The sequence below is a fragment of the Neopelma chrysocephalum genome, unplaced genomic scaffold, assembly GCF_003984885.1.
Source record: "Neopelma chrysocephalum unplaced genomic scaffold, ASM398488v2 Primary Assembly neopelma1_91, whole genome shotgun sequence".
Classification (NCBI taxonomy): domain Eukaryota; kingdom Metazoa; phylum Chordata; class Aves; order Passeriformes; family Pipridae; genus Neopelma; species Neopelma chrysocephalum.
The window spans coordinates 1502648-1519784 of NW_020897753.1; the positions used below are offsets into that span (position 1 = coordinate 1502648).

The window sequence follows — 17137 nt, forward strand, 5'->3', positions numbered from 1 at the left end:
TCAACCTAACATATGATTCAATGCAGAGATGATGTGCATGCTGTCACTCAGTAAATGGAAAGAAACACACCATTGTGATTTATGATTGAGCACCTCTGAGCAACACAGCTTGGAAATGAAAAACTAGCAGAGAGTTCTCTGCAGGGTAAAAAGGGGAAGGCAGGGCATGAAAAGGGGAAATGGAAAAATACATATGGAATCTAAATTATTAAATAAGGTTAACGAAAAATATGATACTGTTCTTGTAAAAATCTTGAGCTGGTAATACCTTTTGGTCTCTCATTAGTTTTGAGCGTGAATGTCAATGTACAAGTTGTGAGCCATCCTTCTTTCCTGAGTTTCTTTCCATTGTCTTCGCTATTCCAGTTCCTGGTGAAAGAAGCAGGTCTGCACAGTTATCACTCATGTTGCTCTACTACAGTTGTACCTTTCCAAATTACCTTTCCATTCCATCACAAACCTCATTCTCCTCCTGTCAATTTATACTGCATTGTTGAGTAAACTTTACCAGAATAGGGATTTTCATACCTTGTTTTATAAATATTTACGCCTTTGGAGAAAACAGTTAAATATAGACAGTGACATACAGTTAATTCTATTTCCAGAGCTGGACAAGCTGCAAAAGGCTTAATGCAAGTGACAATAACTGCAAATATAGACAAAAACAGAGTAACCACATCAGTATTTATGCAAAATATATTATAAAAAATGAAATGTGCATATTTTACTAAAATGCAAACTATATATGGCCCATAAAATGCTGATTTTAATGTCCTCATTACTGTTAAATGATTTGCTTCTCGTGCACCATTTAGTAAAAACAGTCAGCTAATGGCGCTATATTGGAGTTTAAATTATGATTTTTTTTTAAATTAAGTATGCTCAGAAAGTCTGTTCTGTAAGAGCACTGCCAAAAACATGATTACTAGAAAAACACTAGGATGAGAAGTGCCTTTCCCTAGCAGTATCTCTGTAATATTGCATTCCCATTCTCACTTGAAAGTGAAACCTGTGTACAGGATTTAGTAATTTTTCTCTATTTTAGTTTCAGTTTCTCTGTTATGCAAGAGAAGGCAAGAAGAAGACAACACTGACAGGTATTCCAACAGTTATTTTTCATTGCAGAAGTGCTCTGCTACCAATAGATGGTGAAAACCTGTGCTGGGGGAAAAAAAAAAAATCACAGAAGAGAAAAATCAAGCACTGGACTGCAATGCAAATATTCTTACAAACAATGATGTTTTTTCACTTACCCAGCCTTGCAGCCAACTGCTAAACTTGCCCAGATGTCCATTTTTCACATCTAAAAATTCTTGGGAAACAGGGCTTTGCTTTGCACTTACATTTAGCCCTATTTTGTCAATCCCAAAGCATTTTATAGAGAAATACATGTTATAATTTCCACTTTAATAAGATCATAGAATCACAGAATAGTTTGGGTTGACAGGGTGCTTTAAAGGCCATCCAGCCCAACCTCCCTGCAGTAAGCAGGGACAACTTCACCTGGATCAGGCTGTCAGAGTCCCATCCGACCTGACTGAACATTTTCAGGGATGGGAATTTTGTCATTATTTTATTTTATTTTGCCTGCAGAGGTGAGGGCAGCCCTGAAGTGCTGCTGGGGCTGGGGGGCAGCAGAGTCACAAAAACCGGACCTCTCCTGCACTGCCTGGGAATAACTTTATTCCTATAATTAGGATTAAGTGAGGCTGCTCTCACATTCTGAGTCAAGCACAAATTCCCGCACAGATCAACAGAACATTTTACTTCTTACCAGTTCTACTGCCAAAATATCCTAATCATAGAATCAGATCTTTACTCTTCAGCTACTGGTGAAGAGAGATGCACTGATTTACTGGGTAAGATATGAATATACTCCCTCAAGAGATTTATTTAAAACTTTGACCTACCTTTTCTGTGGCTCTCTCTGAACAAGAGACCTGAGAACACATCTCCTGCATAAGAACTTCTATTTTAGCAAAGTACAGCTCAGTTTGAGGGAGCCCAGCAATGGACTTTTCTTTTCTCCCCTCATTGTGGGGTTCACAAGTTCAGGAACTTGAAAAAATAATCAAAAACATTTTTAATACCTACTATTAAATACTATTTCTTGAATAAACTAAAGTTAGAAATCCCACAGAATTAACATTCTTTGGGTCTAACCTGGAACACAATTGTTATTCCAAGATCAGTATGAAGATCCAACATTATGTACTCCAAAAAGTCAAAGATATTTCTATAGTGTAGGCAAATGATATATTTTAATAAAATAATTTACATTGCCCTGAGTTAAAGCCTAGAAATGTAAAGATACATCTTTTCATGGCCTTACAAACAAGTAAATTGAACACACTGCCTGTTTTTTTTTGGCACAGAGTACACACAGTGGCCCATCAGCCCCCCCGAGCAGCCCAGGACCAGCCAGGATATTCCATTTGCTCAGTTATATGGCAAAAGAGGAAGGTAGGCAAGTGTGCTGCACAAAATTATCAGACAGGGAAAAGTGTGGTAGGGCATAAATCCCTAGGGAAATCTGTGTTCTAATGCACAAGAAATAACTTGTTACTTTCACAGCCACAGTTATTATTTTATTCACTGTACTTATTAGAATGATGGAATAAAAGTACCTTCAAAATGGATGCACTCCTGAAGTAATTAAAGCATTTTCATGATCCATAGGTTTGTTACAGAGAAAAGTCTTTTACATTTATCTCTTTCCAGTAATGCCAGCTTGCATCGAGAGGTGAAATCAAAAATCCATGGTGAAAACATACTTTGAAGAACTTGGTTCTAATCTTCCAGCCTCAGGGTTTGTTTTTTCTGTTTGTTTATTCACTCTCTAGGGAACAGGCAAAGTAGAAGAAACTTCACATTTTACTGTGTTTTCATGGCCTTAATTTTCACCACTTCAGCCCCAGCAGGTCACTGCAGCTTCACTATGAATTTCTCAGTTTTCTGTACTGCATGAAAATATGGTCACAGAGAGGACTTCCCGTCACAAACAAATCAGCTGTACAAGGGAGGGAGAATTGTCCTTTGGATTCCATCAGCTAGAACTTCTGAAGTGCAACCAACCAACCAACTGCACAACTGCTGGCCCCTCTGTGCCAGGTTGGACAGTCTCTCTATCAGCTGTGGGACTCCAGCACTCCTTCCTCTCTCAATACAATGTTAAATCACATTTTATTATCTTTAGCATGTGTGTGTATATTCTACACTTAGAAGAACTGATCCAGCTATTCTTATGAGGTTGTACACACAGAGGTGGCCACATCCTCACATATTAAAAGTCTAAATTTATAGTCATAACAAAAAGTAAAAAACCTTACTGCTACCTCAGATGAAAAAATTTCTCTTATTGAAGGAACTTTCAACCCTACTGGCATACCTGTTTGAGCCAATACTTTAAAAACTCCTTGTACTGAACAGATTAGATTGATATTTTACAGTAATGCCTTCTGTCAGGGAAGCAACCAATGGGAGCCAGCTACTATATGGATTCTAACACGGCTTGCCAAATTTTACTAGTGTTTTCAATGTCCACACAAGAAATTGCCCATTAAATTTATAGACCAATTTTATGCTAACTGTACTCATTATAGTCTGTGAGGAAACTAGGTAATTGGGTTGTTGTACTTCTATCTTTAGAAATAAATTAGAATTCCTGCTTAGTTAGAATAATTTAAAATGTCTGACTGTGCCTGTTCAAAGCATCCATTAACAAATGCTGGCTTCTCCTCGACTTCCCACTGCATTAAACAGGCCATTTCTGTACACAAGACAAAGCAGCTAATCAACTGGAAGTTGAAAATAAATATGCAGGGAGCAGGCACACAAACCACAGTGTTAAAATACATTTGCCTTATGCCAAGATTCATTTGTAAATTCATCAAGTGTTACACTTACTAAGTCATGTTGATATGTTTTCAAGATGGTTAACTGCTCGAAAACAAATAATATTTACAGTGCAGTTAAATGGACTTATTCAGCAATACTCAAAGGCACAAACTGAACCAGTGGGTGTACAGAAGCTTTTGTGTTGCTGCAGCACTCAGGGCTGTGCTCTGGTGAAAGGTGGCCCTGCCTGTGGCAGGGGGGTTGGAACCACATGAACTTTAAGGTCCCCTCCACCCCAAACAATTTCATGACTCTGTGATCTGACCCTCAGATCCTTTTACAGCAAAAGGGCTCTGATTTCAATTCTCAAGATTTCTAAGATTATGCACAGTCTCTATGTGACTGCTGTAGTACAACAAAGCCAAGCTGAACAGCAGAAAATGCCAGAAAGGAGTGAAGAGACTGAGTAATTTTTCATTTGTGAAGATATACTAACCCTCTGCAGGGAATCACTTCCCTGCACTTAGGAAGCCTTTGGGTTCATAAACCTGAATCCTTTCCCAAAGAGGAACAATTAAGTCCACTCCAAACATATCTCAGAGGCTAATAAATAATCATACTACTACTTTCTAATTTCATATCTTTGGGATAGCTAACCACAAAGTTATAAATTAAATTCTGTCTTCTAAGGAATAATAAACTTTTAGCTATCAGAGAGTACCAGCCAAAGTTACCATGCAAAATGTAAAAAATTATCACATAAAATGCAAAAGTTACCATGCTGTAAAATGCCCTGAATAGGGATGCAATCATCCAATCCTTCGGTGTTCAAAGTTTCACTTTCCACACAATAAAGATTCAGTGAGTGACGACGAAAAAAAACCCAACTAAAAAACCCAAACCAAAACTGTGAGCTCCTACTTGGAAAGCTCACAAATATAAACAAAAGAACAGATGTTTTAGTTTGTTTTGTGAAAGGTGGTAATGGAAGATCAGTCATCCATGCATCAAACAAGTGCTCTACTGACTCAACAGCACTGTGACAGCAGCACAGCTCCTCCTGAGAATGCCTCCAAAGTCGAATCCTGGGGGCAAAATCATCTGAGGAATGCTTTGTTTAAGATGTGATTAACAAAAACTCCTGGCAGTAGCTTTGCTATCTTTTGGAATTCCAGAAGTAATTGTAGGTAAAAGAAATTCCCAGACAAAAAAAAATCAAGCATGGACAGAATCCAATGCAAAGTGTTAAGTGGACACTGAGTTATGACTTTGGCTTCTATTTTGAACTTGGCTACCTATGAAGTTCAGCATTCATTTACCAACTAAATCTTGCTACAGCTGCTGCCCCAGAACAGCAATATTACTCTAACATTGGGCATTCTGCTGTTGAGTCAGAAAAGATACTGCCTGGGAATATAATCATCAAATTTAAAGTGCTACTTGATGGGAATTACATTTTTAGTTTAAAAAGTGAAAGCGACTCCGATATTAGGAAATAACAGCCAGAGTTCTGTGACAAGATACAAGTTCTGCATCAAATTAAAGCAGTCAGTAGTTCTAGAACTGGAATAAAGTAATAGTTCTTCACAAAAATAAAAGTAGAATACATAGTAGAAAAGAAGTGGGAGACTTCAAAACATCCCTTAAGCAGTTTTTGAAAAGAAATGATGCTCCTGGCATCTGGATGCTACAGCAGGACATAATTTGTAGAGATGAGATGATGGAGGAGCTAAAAAACGGGTGTTACATACAACCATCAGTGGCTCAGTTCAGGGAGAAAAAACAGCAATTCCATTATAAACAAAAACTTCAAGTTACTAGTTATTAGACCTGTTACCCAGCAGATTCCCTCAGTAAATTGTTCATTCTGTACAGTATTTCCATGGAATCTGTAATATTTTAATATTAGCGTGCTTTACCTTAGAAGTAAACAATTTAAGCTTAAAGATTCAAACCATTTCAATTAATGCATGGACTAAATAAAGAGTCAGTTTTTTAGGTTGTTGGTTCGGCTAAAAAGGTGGTATTTTATATATAGGATCATAAAATGGTTTGGGTTGAGAGGGATGTTAAAGCTTATCTTGTTCCAACCCACTGCCACAAGCAGGGACACCTCCCACTAGATCAGGTTGCTCAGAGCCCCATCCAACCTGGCCTTGAACACTTGCAGGGATGGGGTATCCACAGCTTCTCTGGGCAACCTGTGCCAGGGCTTCATCACCTTTACAGGGAAGAATTTCTTCCTATCTAACCTAAACTTGCCGTCTGGCAGTTTAAAGCCATCATCCCTTGTCCTGTCACTCCACGCTCTTGTAAAAAGTCCCTCGCCAGGTCTCTTGTAGCCCCTTTAGGTAGTGGAAGGCTGCCAAAATATCCAGCTGAAATGTATCCAATTCCAGCCTATCACAAACACTTTGAGGCCAAATAAAATTCCCCAGTATTCATAATTCACTGCTTCAAAATAAGGTTCCAAACAGGAACAATTTTTCCGAGAAGAATTTTTCCGTCTCTTCCTTTATCAGTGTACCTTGTACCCCAAGGAACAGCTCCAGATCATGGGGGAATTCCATATGGACTACACCTTGGTAAAAAATCCCAGACATCAGCTGCCACGATAGAAACAAAGAGTGAAATGCAGGTGAACAGAATACCCCAAACCAAGAGGTTGTTTGCTCAAAATCTGGTAAGATTGTCTGAAAATGAAGACATGAAACAGTAACCAGGCAGTTACCAAGAGACCTCAGGTGGGAAAGAAGAATCAGCTTAAAAATCAAATGTAAAAAGCACTAACGTTTCTAACAGTGAGATGAGAGCAGTGAAAACCTGGTCTGACATCAGGAAGGTGCTCCCTGGCACCTCAAGCTCTGCTGAGGCCTGAGGGAGAATCCTCCCCTGCGTGCCTGGCATGGGCTGGGAGCACAGGGAGCAACAGGGACAGGCTGCTCCTGGGGTGTCACCTCCTGTTAGAGGGACAGAGGGGAGCACGGACCTGCAAACTCAGGGTGGGGAGCTGCTGTGGGAGGGTGTTCAGGTATCTGAAGGTTTTGTAAGGGTCTAGCAGTCATTAATCTGGGATATTGCTGCTATTAATCCTGCATGGATAGTTCATGGACTAAGAGTTAATTACAAGCCATCAATAAATCACCCACAACTTCAATTCTAACTTGATTTAAGCCACGAGTTGTTTACCCCTACAAGCAGCACACGCACTCCCTTCAGCATCTTCTTCACACTGATATGTGGCCTTCAGGTAAACTTAACTGTCTCAGATTTTTATTTTTCTTTTTTTTATTCTCTTTTTCCTTCACCTGAGGGCCCCCAAGGTATTCAGGAAATCAACCCACTAGGTATACAGGTCACATTTGCTTCAGCTCTCAGACTGATTCCAATCAAAGTACTGCAAAAATTGCACTCCCCCAAAGTAATGGTTCCAAAACCTGGGCCAAAAATAGTTCATGTCTTTGAAAAGTAGATATTAAATTCTTGGTTAGACAAATGAAAATTTAAGAAGTTTAACATATATGCTAGCTTTCTTAAACAAGATGCTCTAATGAATTTATTCCACTAGACCAGGTTTTTGCTCCAGGAAATTCCAATTAAACACCATATGAAAGATTGGTGTGTTTCTCTCCCTCCAACTGACAGAGTTCAGTGTTAGCTTTTGGTTTTTCTAGAAAACATTAAAAGAGTGTCATTCATATTTCTTTTTTAAGCAGAGTAAAAAAAATACAGTTAAATTTAATTCTGTATGCTTCACTTCTGTACTTCTGCTGATGACACTTTTATAAATCAGAGGTAATGAAGGATCATTTCCCATGCTTTAACTTCACAAATTCTCAGAGTCTTTTGAAAGCATAGAACATAGGGATGAGATTCTAAACAGACTTGCATAAAACTACAAGATCTGTCAATGTATAATCAAAAACACAGCCCAAGCAGACTCACTGATCTGTGACTCAGACACTGAAATAAAATACTAATATTCATTAAGTGTACACATGCTTCTTCTAAACTTATTTTTCTTTATGGGTTCCTAACTTTTGATTAGTCAAAATAATTATTTTTTCATTATTCTGTCATCAGGAGGAAAACATTCAGTATTGTGTATAAAGATTTTTCAAATTAACTAAGCTTACAAGAGACGTTATGTCACCTTAGCAACTACTTTTTACAAGTTACTTACTCTGCAAAAGCTGACTCTGAACGTGCACTTAGAGTTTAAAATAATTTCTAGGCTAGCAACTGGCAACCACATTCTTCTTCATTACAATTTTAGAAAGCCATAAAAACTTAAATCTGAAAAAGAGAATTAAAAGGAAACAGAGCCTTATGTGACAAAAACGGCTTTTCATAGTAAAATAAGTGTTTTCAAAGTATTTCATTCAAGTGACTAATGGAAACCAGAGTAACCTAGAATTTCAAGAACAAATACTACAGAAAAAAACATATTTGCAGTTAAAAATTCACATAAAAGGCAGTTATTGAAATGCAGTTAGCCAGGGAAATAACACCTTACCTGCCAGTTACACATCCCCCAATTCCAGCCAACACCATATTTATTACTCCTCACTTCTGCTACTCCCCAGCCTTTTTCCAAATTAATGGAATATCTAAATTTTTCTTCCCCAAGTGTTAGGAGGCAAATCACTCATCTATTTCTGTTCAGAAGGTACACTTCCCTATTACTTTGCTGTTTACATATTCCATCCCTAAAATATGGGATCAAAGAACTGGAAATCCTTCCTTTTCTCCTTAACTCAACTGAGCACAGTAGGAGCCCTTCTCCAATTAACATTTACCCAGCACATTCCACCTCCTCATTCCCTCAACACATCTGAGTCACAACCAGCTCCTCAAGTGACTGGAAATTAACCTACTAAAGCAAAAAAAAAGTCTAGAGTTATATTAATTTGGCACAGAACTTCACAGAAACCTTCATCTGGGAAACTGGAGAGAATCCCCCAGAAATAAGGGAATTTTATTTAAGCCAGGGAAGATCTGTAGAGAGATGCAGTATCTGGTATTGAATCCACTGATATATTAAAAAAAAAAAAAAAGACGCTTTCACAGAAATAAGTTCTTGTTTTAGATTTATTCTTTAGAGGGCCATAAAGGTTATCAGACCATTTACAGCCTCTCCCCCTTTTTCCAGGAGGGTTGTTCTTCTTTTATAAGGAAAACTAAAGATGAACTCATTCCCCTTGAATAATTATGGATTAGGCTTGTAAGCAAAAGCAGGACAAAATATTCCTGCCCTCCTTATCATGATGTTTTGTACCTTTGTTTCTTATTCAGAGACAAAGTCTGGTAGACAAAATAACCCCCCAAATTAGGACCTTACGGACAGGAAGGTTTCTGCCTCCCTGGTCTGTTGGGTTTGTGCCACACACAAGTCCTGTCAAACTCCACCTGCTGGATAACCTTTAAAAAAGACTAGGAACAAAAGCTTTAAAAAGGCTTAAAAAAACCTTTTGTTCCCACCAGTATTGATACATCACCCAGATACTATGATAAAACTGATTGAACTGTATATTTGATTATATATTCTTCATCCTTTTCTACCAATCTCTATCTGTGCTAAAGTCACATGGAATCTCTGGGCAGATATTTTTTCTAAACTCCTCATGTTAACGAGCCATATTTTTAACTACTATCAATTTTTCATAATGTGTTTATAGACAGGAAAAGTTATAGCTCCATGTCACAGCTAAGGAGAAAATTATACTCCTTGTTTTCAGCCTCTAACACAGAAAAGCAGAAAGTAATGTGTAAATGTAATTTAAAACTAATATCTAGATATAAAGTATCACTTTTAATTATTCAAATCTCAAACACTTCAGACAGTAACTTTTTACCCATAATTTCCAACCAACAAAAGCCACAATCATTTAGGTATTTTTATTTGCTGATATTTTATCTTATGGATGTCTTATAAATACACCTGTCATGATTCTCTACTTTTACAATATACCATTCTTTATTATGATCTATCATCCTTGAGGAAGAATTAAAAAATAAGGGAGGCTGAGATTCACCCAAAACTTGCAAATCATACCTGGAGTAGTCTGTGATACAGAAATGCTGGAAGAGATGTTATTTTTGAAAATAGTAATTTAATCACAAGTTGAGAGAGCATGTATTCATTTAGAAAACTGCTCAAATATTTCCCCAGAAACAAAAAATAAACACCATGATGATGCTGTGGCAGAGGCAGTACAAAGCCATAACACCCTGCTGTGTGTACATTATTATCATTTCAGAATGTCATCACTAAATAAGTACAAGTGAAAACCATCTGCAATGAGAAGTTTTATAGAAGCTTCCAGACAATCATTATTTCTGGTGAACAACTATTTTTTTCCTCTTGAAATAAGTCCTTCTATTTTTGCCAGATCTCCAAATGAAACTGTTGCAGAACCTCTCTGGGCTGGTTTTGCCTAAGGGGAGAAAAAAAAAAGGAAGTAAAAAATAAATATATATAGGGCTAATTTCAAGTTAACATGTTTTCTAGAAAGCTTTTAAAGCATCAGTTATTTAAAAAGCCAAACAGAAAAGAGTTCAGTGTCAAACTACCTGTGATTCATGGTATTTCCAGCCAATCATGTAGTAGATCTGAAAGGTGGCAGGTACTGAACCATCACTATTTCCATACATTTCTGTTGGGGAAGGAAAGGAGAGAGGAAAGGTACCCAGAACATCAGGTTTAGGAAACACTTAGTTCTCAGAACATCAGAACTAAGTGTGACATATTCATCATAATGACTCCTGGTGAAAGATTTGGGACAATAAAAATATCTCACACCGGTGCATCAACACAGTTCAAATCCTGTCATTATAATTAAGGTTAAAAATAGCTTATGATAATGGTATTTTGTTCTATTCCAAAGTGTTTGGGGTTTTGGGGTTTTTTTGTGGGATCTTTTTTTAAACAAAGCTCAGAGAAAAAGACATAGAAAAGAAGTTCCTAAAGTCATTTCAGGTGAAGTCATTACCTCTCAAACACTGACCTCGGTATATTGCAGCAGCTGCCAACATTGTCTCCCTGTGCAGCAGAGGTTTTCTATTCCAAGAGCAATTACTCTCCCCCATACCTAAAAATATGTTTTAGCTTTAAGAAAAAGAAGATATAGCACATGCCATGAGTTAAGTGTCATGCACTAAGGACAGACTTTTACTAAACCACAATAAGTACAGAATCCTCTGCATTTCGCTGGAAGAGAGCAAATATCTTCAATAATTAGGTGAGATTCTTACCTGTAAGAATCCAGAACTTTTAATTCTCATGCTTTGCAATTTACAGTTTGCACTGCTAGGAACGATTTCAAATTATACTTCTTCAGCCTGAGTCTTGAAACATTTAGGCTTTCTAGTATAACTTATTTTAAGAATGAGTACAAAATTCAGGCACATCACCATATTTACACATACATCTTAGGATCCTAGGAGATTTTAATAAGAAATAAGCCAACAATTCTAATCTCCTTAATCACTTGCAGCATCTGAATGTTCCTGATGAGGATAAGTTTCATTTTCATTAAGGAATTACTCCAAACAGCAGCTGATCCAGATAAGAAATGCCCTGCTTTGCTCTGTAACAATTGACTGTATACGAGCGACTGCTTTACAATCCATGACAAGTGCAATCAGAATATTAACAAAATTGTTACTCAATTATTTGCTAAATACCCTGATAATCAGGCTTACAGGAAGAGTTAATGTGGGATACAGGCTTCTGTCTCCCTTTCAGGGATTTCTCCACCTTCCCCTGAACAGGCTCATTCCAAACGGGAATTCAAGCGAAGCAGAAAATTTGTAGCAGGCCATAAAGTAGCAAACCTTTGACTTCTGCTTCCCAACACAAATCTGCTGAGAGGCACAATCTCCTGACTCACTGGAGAGCAGGAAAAAAGTAATGTTTCCACTGTTATGGTAATTTATTATTTATTTATATTGCTGTAAGAAAGCATTTTTTTTTATGATGAGGGTGTTAAGGGACTGGCACAGGTTTCACAGAGAAGTAGGAATGCCCCATATCTGAAAATATTCAGGGCCAGGTTGGACAAGGCTCTGAGCAACCTGATCTAGTTCAAGACGCCCCTGCTCACTGCAAGGGGCTTGCACTAGATGGCCTTTAAAGATCCAGCCCAAATGATCTGGAATTAAGAAACACACAGTGAAACTCTTCTGTGCCTGCACCACTGATACAGAAAACATTTATGTTTCCACAAAGAATATACTTGCCTTGTAAGTCTTCCATGACCTCAAACAATCCTGGGTAGTTGACCTGGATTTCATCAGTATCCTGCAAGAATTGAGAAGCTCAGTTTTAGAGCACATCAAGCTAAACCAGCAGCATTATGCCAACCTTCAGAGCTGTTAATGGACTATTCCCTGCCCATGGCAGAGGGGTTGGAGCTGATCATCTTTAAAGGTCCCTTCCAACCCAAACCATTCTATGATTCTATTCATCTGCCTCTTCTGCTCAAACAAGGTATTTCTCAGAACATACTGTCTTAACATTTCTAAAAGGTTTTGCTTAGTAGCCCAAATACAACCAAATTTTAATCGAAATGCCATTATTTTCTTCTTGCTTTCACAAGAAACAGCAAGTGTCTAAAGGCTTTTCAAGCAGATCTAACATTCTCTGACATTTCTCCAAGAAGACCATCCAAATTCTACCGGGCCACAAGCCAAAGACACACTTCAGTTGGTCCCATTAATCAACACAAAGCCAAGAACAGCAACAGCCCAAGCTACTTCAGAAGCTTATTCAGCAAAGGTGCACGACACACAGAAGGAAGCAGCACATTACTAACACATTAGTAAACAGTGATTTTTATATCCCAGCAGCTCTGGATTGTTCAGTGTGGTTGTTCTGCTGTTTGTAATTACCACAGTCAGGGTGTTGAAGCCAGCTCTGGACAGCAGATGTCCCAAGTCAGCGACAGCAGTGAAGGGCGACACGTGAGGGGAAAAGCCGCCTTCCCTCTCCAGCTCTGCCAGCTGCAAAGAGCAGCGCAGCTCGTACAGGGTGTCCCCCCCAAACATTGCCCCAATGAACACCCCATCGGGCTTGAGAACGTGGTGGATCTGCAACACAGAAATAAAAATGGGGTTTGACATTATGTAATTAAGAAGTTCTTAGGAGTTTGTTTTTTCATGAACTCCAAAGCAGTCATCTTAATAGTTGTTTTAACAAATCTTTAACACTGAGTGCATTCTGCCACAGCTTCTGGTAACAATGCAAACAAATAATCGGTCTGAAAAAGGACTATTTTTTCTTAAGAAATAGTAAATCTCACTGTAGAAATTACACTGAGAGTCAGGAAGCCTAGAAGGAACTGTGGAAATTGAGGGTAAAACTATTTTCAGCTGGATATTCCTAAAACAATATCCTCAATTAATTTACTTCTGAAAATAGGGTAGATTAAGACAGATTCTGCTGGCTTTTACTTTGTCAGATGACAGCAGCAAAAGCACTTTTTAATGCCTTTATTTAAGGAGGCCTTAATTTCCAGTAGTGATCTTTCCACTTCTGAGAGACAATACAGTATTATGCCTACCCCTACTTATTTTTAACTGGTCAGAACAGCAACATCACAACTCAAACATCAAACTTCTTTCTTGTCTCCTAAGTTTTAGTGAGAAAGCCAATAAATTCATGCCTCTTTTCCTAAGAATTGGCAGTGATCCCTGGTTTAGATATCCAGAAGAGCATTATTAGATAATCAGGCTAACAAGAGTTTCTTCTAAAACTTCCAGCAGTTTAAAAGAAAAATATTCTCAATTATTTTTTATTTAAGTATTAATCAAGTTACCTTTCCTGTGCTAGCAAAAAAGCCTTTAATTGACAGGTAAGAATATCAAGCAGTTAAAGGCAGTTTCCATTAGTTAAAGCCAGTGGTACCAGCACAGGAAATGAGCATCCATGATGAAAGTTGGCCAAGAAACTCAGTTCCCTCCCCTGTGTGGGACATTATATTGTCTTTACTGTGGGAGTAAAAATGTTTGACACTCTCTAGAACACTTACATTCCTGTGAAAATTATATATTTCTTTCCAAGTATTTTTCTTTTAAGTACTGAAGGCGTTCCAATTTATTATTTCCATAACAATAGGGTATTCCTATTCCTGCCAAGAAAGACTGGACGTGGCACTTCGCCTTCCAGGTGAAGGAATAGCACTGGAATGACTGACTAATTTGAAACAAATGAAAAAAACCCCAACAAACTGGTTAAAATACTTCTCGCTCCAAGGTTTTGATTTGACTGAAGTTTACACCTGCAGTAAAGAGATGAACTAATCCAAAATAAGATTTTTTTTTTCAGAAACAGTTTTGGTTTTCTGTCCTCAACAAATATTTGCTTGACTTCAAAATGAAAAAGCCTTTTTCTGTATTGCCTCAGGTGACACTAGTTACCATGATCACAGCTGTTGAGAATTCAAAATATTATATAAACATGTTGTTTCAGTTATTTATTCCAAATTGATTTGAGGCAGTAAATTAGTAGCAATATCAAGTGATGCTCCTCAAGCTGCCAAGAATATTGCAAAAAATACTTGTGTGCAACGTGAGCTATTTCTGTGCCTCTTATTTAAAGAAGATCTGGAAATATAGAGTGCTCTCAATGCAAGTGATGGCTTTTAGTATTAAAAAACAGTTTCTTACCTCTTTAAAAGCTTTAGGAAGGTCATTCACCCAATGCAAACTGAAATAACAGAAGCATACATTTTCTAATCATATATTTAATAAGATTCAGGGAATGCACCTAACTGTTTAATTAACTAAGTAAGTTTCAGGAGCCAAAGCCACAAATTAGTTTCTCAAGCTGCAACTGTTCTGAAACACCTGCCTAAAAGTGGTACTAAACAAAACCAAAAGTTGGTAAAAATAGATTTTTTTTTTCCTTTTAGGTTTTTTTGTTAAATTGAGAAGACTCCAGTCTGGGAGACTAGTTTGTCAAAATACAGGGAAGAGAGAAACTACAAGTGTTTTGAAGGAAAACAAATCAACTAGGAAGAAGCACCAGGACAGAAGTTTTTTCCAATGTAGGCTCATATTAACTACTCAAGTGCATTCCTTACTGCTCTTTAATGGACTATTAATCTATTTCGGTTTTATTTTCTTTAAGCTACTCTGAAAAGAATGTTACTTAACATTTTTAACAAAGCAAAAATAAATAAATAAATAAATGATTAATGCATACCTTAAGCTGCTAACAACAAGGTCAAATGTGTTTTCTTTGAAAGGAAGGAATTCCTCATCAGCTACAACCTTGACCGTGGGGATTTCAGTTTCTACAGCATTTTTCTAATGTTGGGTTAGAAGAAAAACAACACCAGAAACTCACTTCTTCTGCTTTCCTGCATTACAGAATTGAAGCACATTAATGGCCTTCAAAAAGCTGCTTACCAAAGCATTCTCTGCCACATCAACTTGAATAAGTTTTTCAACTGTTTCCTGAAAAAAATTTTAAAAGTCTATTAAGTATTTAAATTGTTTCCTAAGTGGACATAAGCCATTCTTTTGGAACGTTTACAGCAATTTATTGTAACTTAGAAAGAGTCCTTTCATCTCTTGATAAAAGCTTTATATAAAGCAGAAAACATTTTTCCCTGCCCAACATGGCACTTATTCCCAGGGAGAGCAGGTGAGGCAGAAGGGGTAACAGAAAATACATTCTGGATTTTTAGGCCTAAGTTTAGCTAAATATAAACCATATATATATAAATATAAATAGCCTAGGAAGCACCTTTAGTTACAGCATGGTTCATGAAAGGGAAACTGTGCATGGCTTAAAAGTTTTCATAATTATGCTTCTCTTTAACAACTGTGTCAAACAGATTGATCAAAAAACATGTATATTCCTCCTCAAAACTAAAAGTCGTATAATGGAGAGCTTCCCTTGCACTGTCATTTCTCAAGTTTTCACTGGCAATAAATCAGGAATGGCCCACAAAACACACAGCTTTGGACTATAACTACAGGTGTGAAGGGGAGAAGGGAGGAAGATTTACCTCATCAAGACCCAGAAGATTAAGTTATAACCGAGCCCTATTTGAAAACTCACTTTAAACACTTTTAAGAATGAAGAGCCAGTACCTTGGTTAAATGCTGCGCTATATAACCTCGTCCAGAGCCAACGTCCAAAGCCAGAGGAAACGTTCTGAAGGACAAGATTAGCAAAATAAAACACAATCGGGACTTAAGAACATTTTATGTTTTACACTAAGTTAAGTTTCACCTGTTAATTCCTAAAGGCCTCACGAAACTCAACCCATGGAGCGTCCTCTTGTGGGACCAGCGGTTCTCACCTGGTGATGTCAAACACCCTGTCCGCGATCCTGCCGCCGACCTGGGGGGAGAGCCCGCGGTCAATTAGGATCAATTAGACTGGAAAAGATCTCTGAGACCATCGAGTCCAACCTGTGACCCAATACCATCTTGTCAACCAGACCCTGGAACTGAGTGCCACGTCCAGTCTTTCCTTAAAAACCTCCAGGGACGGGGACTCCATCACCTCCCTGGGCAGCCCCTTCCAATGTCTAATCACCCCTTCCGTGGAGAAATTCTTCCCGATGTCCAACCTTAACCTCCTCTGGCACAGCTTGAGACTGTGCCCTCTCATCTTGTCACCAGTTCCCTGGGAGCAGAGCTCAGCTTCCCCCCGGCTACACTCTCCTGTCAGGGAATTGCAGAGAGCGAGAAGGTCACCCCGAGCCTCCTTTTCTCCAGGGTGAACACCCCCAGCTCCCTCAGCCGCTCCTCATCAAACTTGTGCTCCACACCCACCACCAGCCCCTCACTGTCGCCCCCGCACCGAGCGTCCCAGCACCGGGCACAGCCCCAGAGCTGCCCCGCTCGCCCCGCACCTCCTCCCGCAGGTAATCGCACTTGGCGGGCTCGGCCTGCAGCGCCGCCCAGTTCTTCTGCTTCCGCTTCAGCCGCCGGTCGAAGGGGTTCAGCGCACCCGAGGTCGCAGCGGGAGGAGAAGGCGGAGAAGCGGCCAGAGCCCTTCGCGGCGGGGCCCAAAGCCGCCCGCACCATCCCGCCCTCAGCGCCGGGCGGGACAGGCCCCTCATGGCCCGGCTTCGCACCGCCCCCCGCGCATGCGCCCCGGCTGGGCGCCGTGTCCCGCCGCGGCTGCCGTAGCGCCGCCGGAAGTGGAGGTGAAGTAGCGGCAGCGGCGTGGTGGGAACGGGGAGCGGCGGGACCGGACTAGGCCGGGCAAGGTGGGTGCGAGTGGGGCCGCTCTGGGGCTCCTGCGGGGGCTGTGTTTGCTGCTGGGGTCGGGGAAGGA

At 39.2% G+C, this 17137-nt stretch overlaps 2 protein-coding genes across 4 annotated transcripts in view; one reads left to right on the plus strand and one right to left on the minus strand.

Annotated features, from left to right (window-relative positions):
• Nucleotides 1–8711: 8711 nt before the first annotated feature.
• Nucleotides 8712–16930, minus strand: NDUFAF5 (NADH:ubiquinone oxidoreductase complex assembly factor 5). 3 transcript variants are annotated; one of them, XM_027693281.1, is made up of 11 exons: nt 16710–16930; nt 16152–16192; nt 15940–16003; nt 15250–15297; nt 15044–15147; nt 14506–14545; nt 12730–12927; nt 12079–12139; nt 10845–10928; nt 10411–10493; nt 8712–10274 (listed from the first exon to the last, which is right to left on the minus strand). In XM_027693281.1, the coding sequence occupies exons 1-11, from the start codon at nt 16917–16919 to the stop codon at nt 10188–10190; spliced, it is 1020 nt and encodes a 339-aa protein (XP_027549082.1). In that variant the 5' UTR covers nt 16920–16930; the 3' UTR covers nt 8712–10187. The 3 variants fall into 3 exon arrangements, with proteins under 3 accessions (XP_027549082.1, XP_027549080.1, XP_027549083.1); XM_027693279.1 differs by having other exon boundaries at nt 10830–10928; XM_027693282.1 differs by lacking the exons at nt 8712–10274; nt 10411–10493 and having other exon boundaries at nt 10839–10945.
• A 56-nt stretch (nt 16931–16986) lies between these two features.
• ESF1 (ESF1 nucleolar pre-rRNA processing protein homolog) overlaps nt 16987–17137 on the plus strand; it is a 30563-nt gene continuing 30412 nt past the window's right edge. The window contains exon 1 of the mRNA XM_027693278.1: nt 16987–17069. The gene's annotated coding sequence lies outside the window, so the exon portion shown is untranslated. The remainder of the gene's footprint in view (nt 17070–17137) is intronic.

What these genes read in the sequence shown, in the direction of transcription:
- NDUFAF5 (XM_027693279.1), bottom strand. Translation starts at nt 16,919, where the DNA reads ATGAGGGGCCTGTCCCGCCCGGCGCTGAGGGCGGGATGGTGCGGGCGG. An exon ending in AGGGTGTTTGACATCACCAG is followed by an intron (nt 16,004 to 16,151) that starts GTGAGAACCGCT and finishes CTTGTCCTTCAG; the next exon opens with AACGTTTCCTCTGGCTTTGG. An exon ending in GGTCATGGAAGACTTACAAG is followed by an intron (nt 10,929 to 12,078) that starts GCAAGTATATTC and finishes ACATATTTTTAG; the next exon opens with GTATGGGGGAGAGTAATTGC.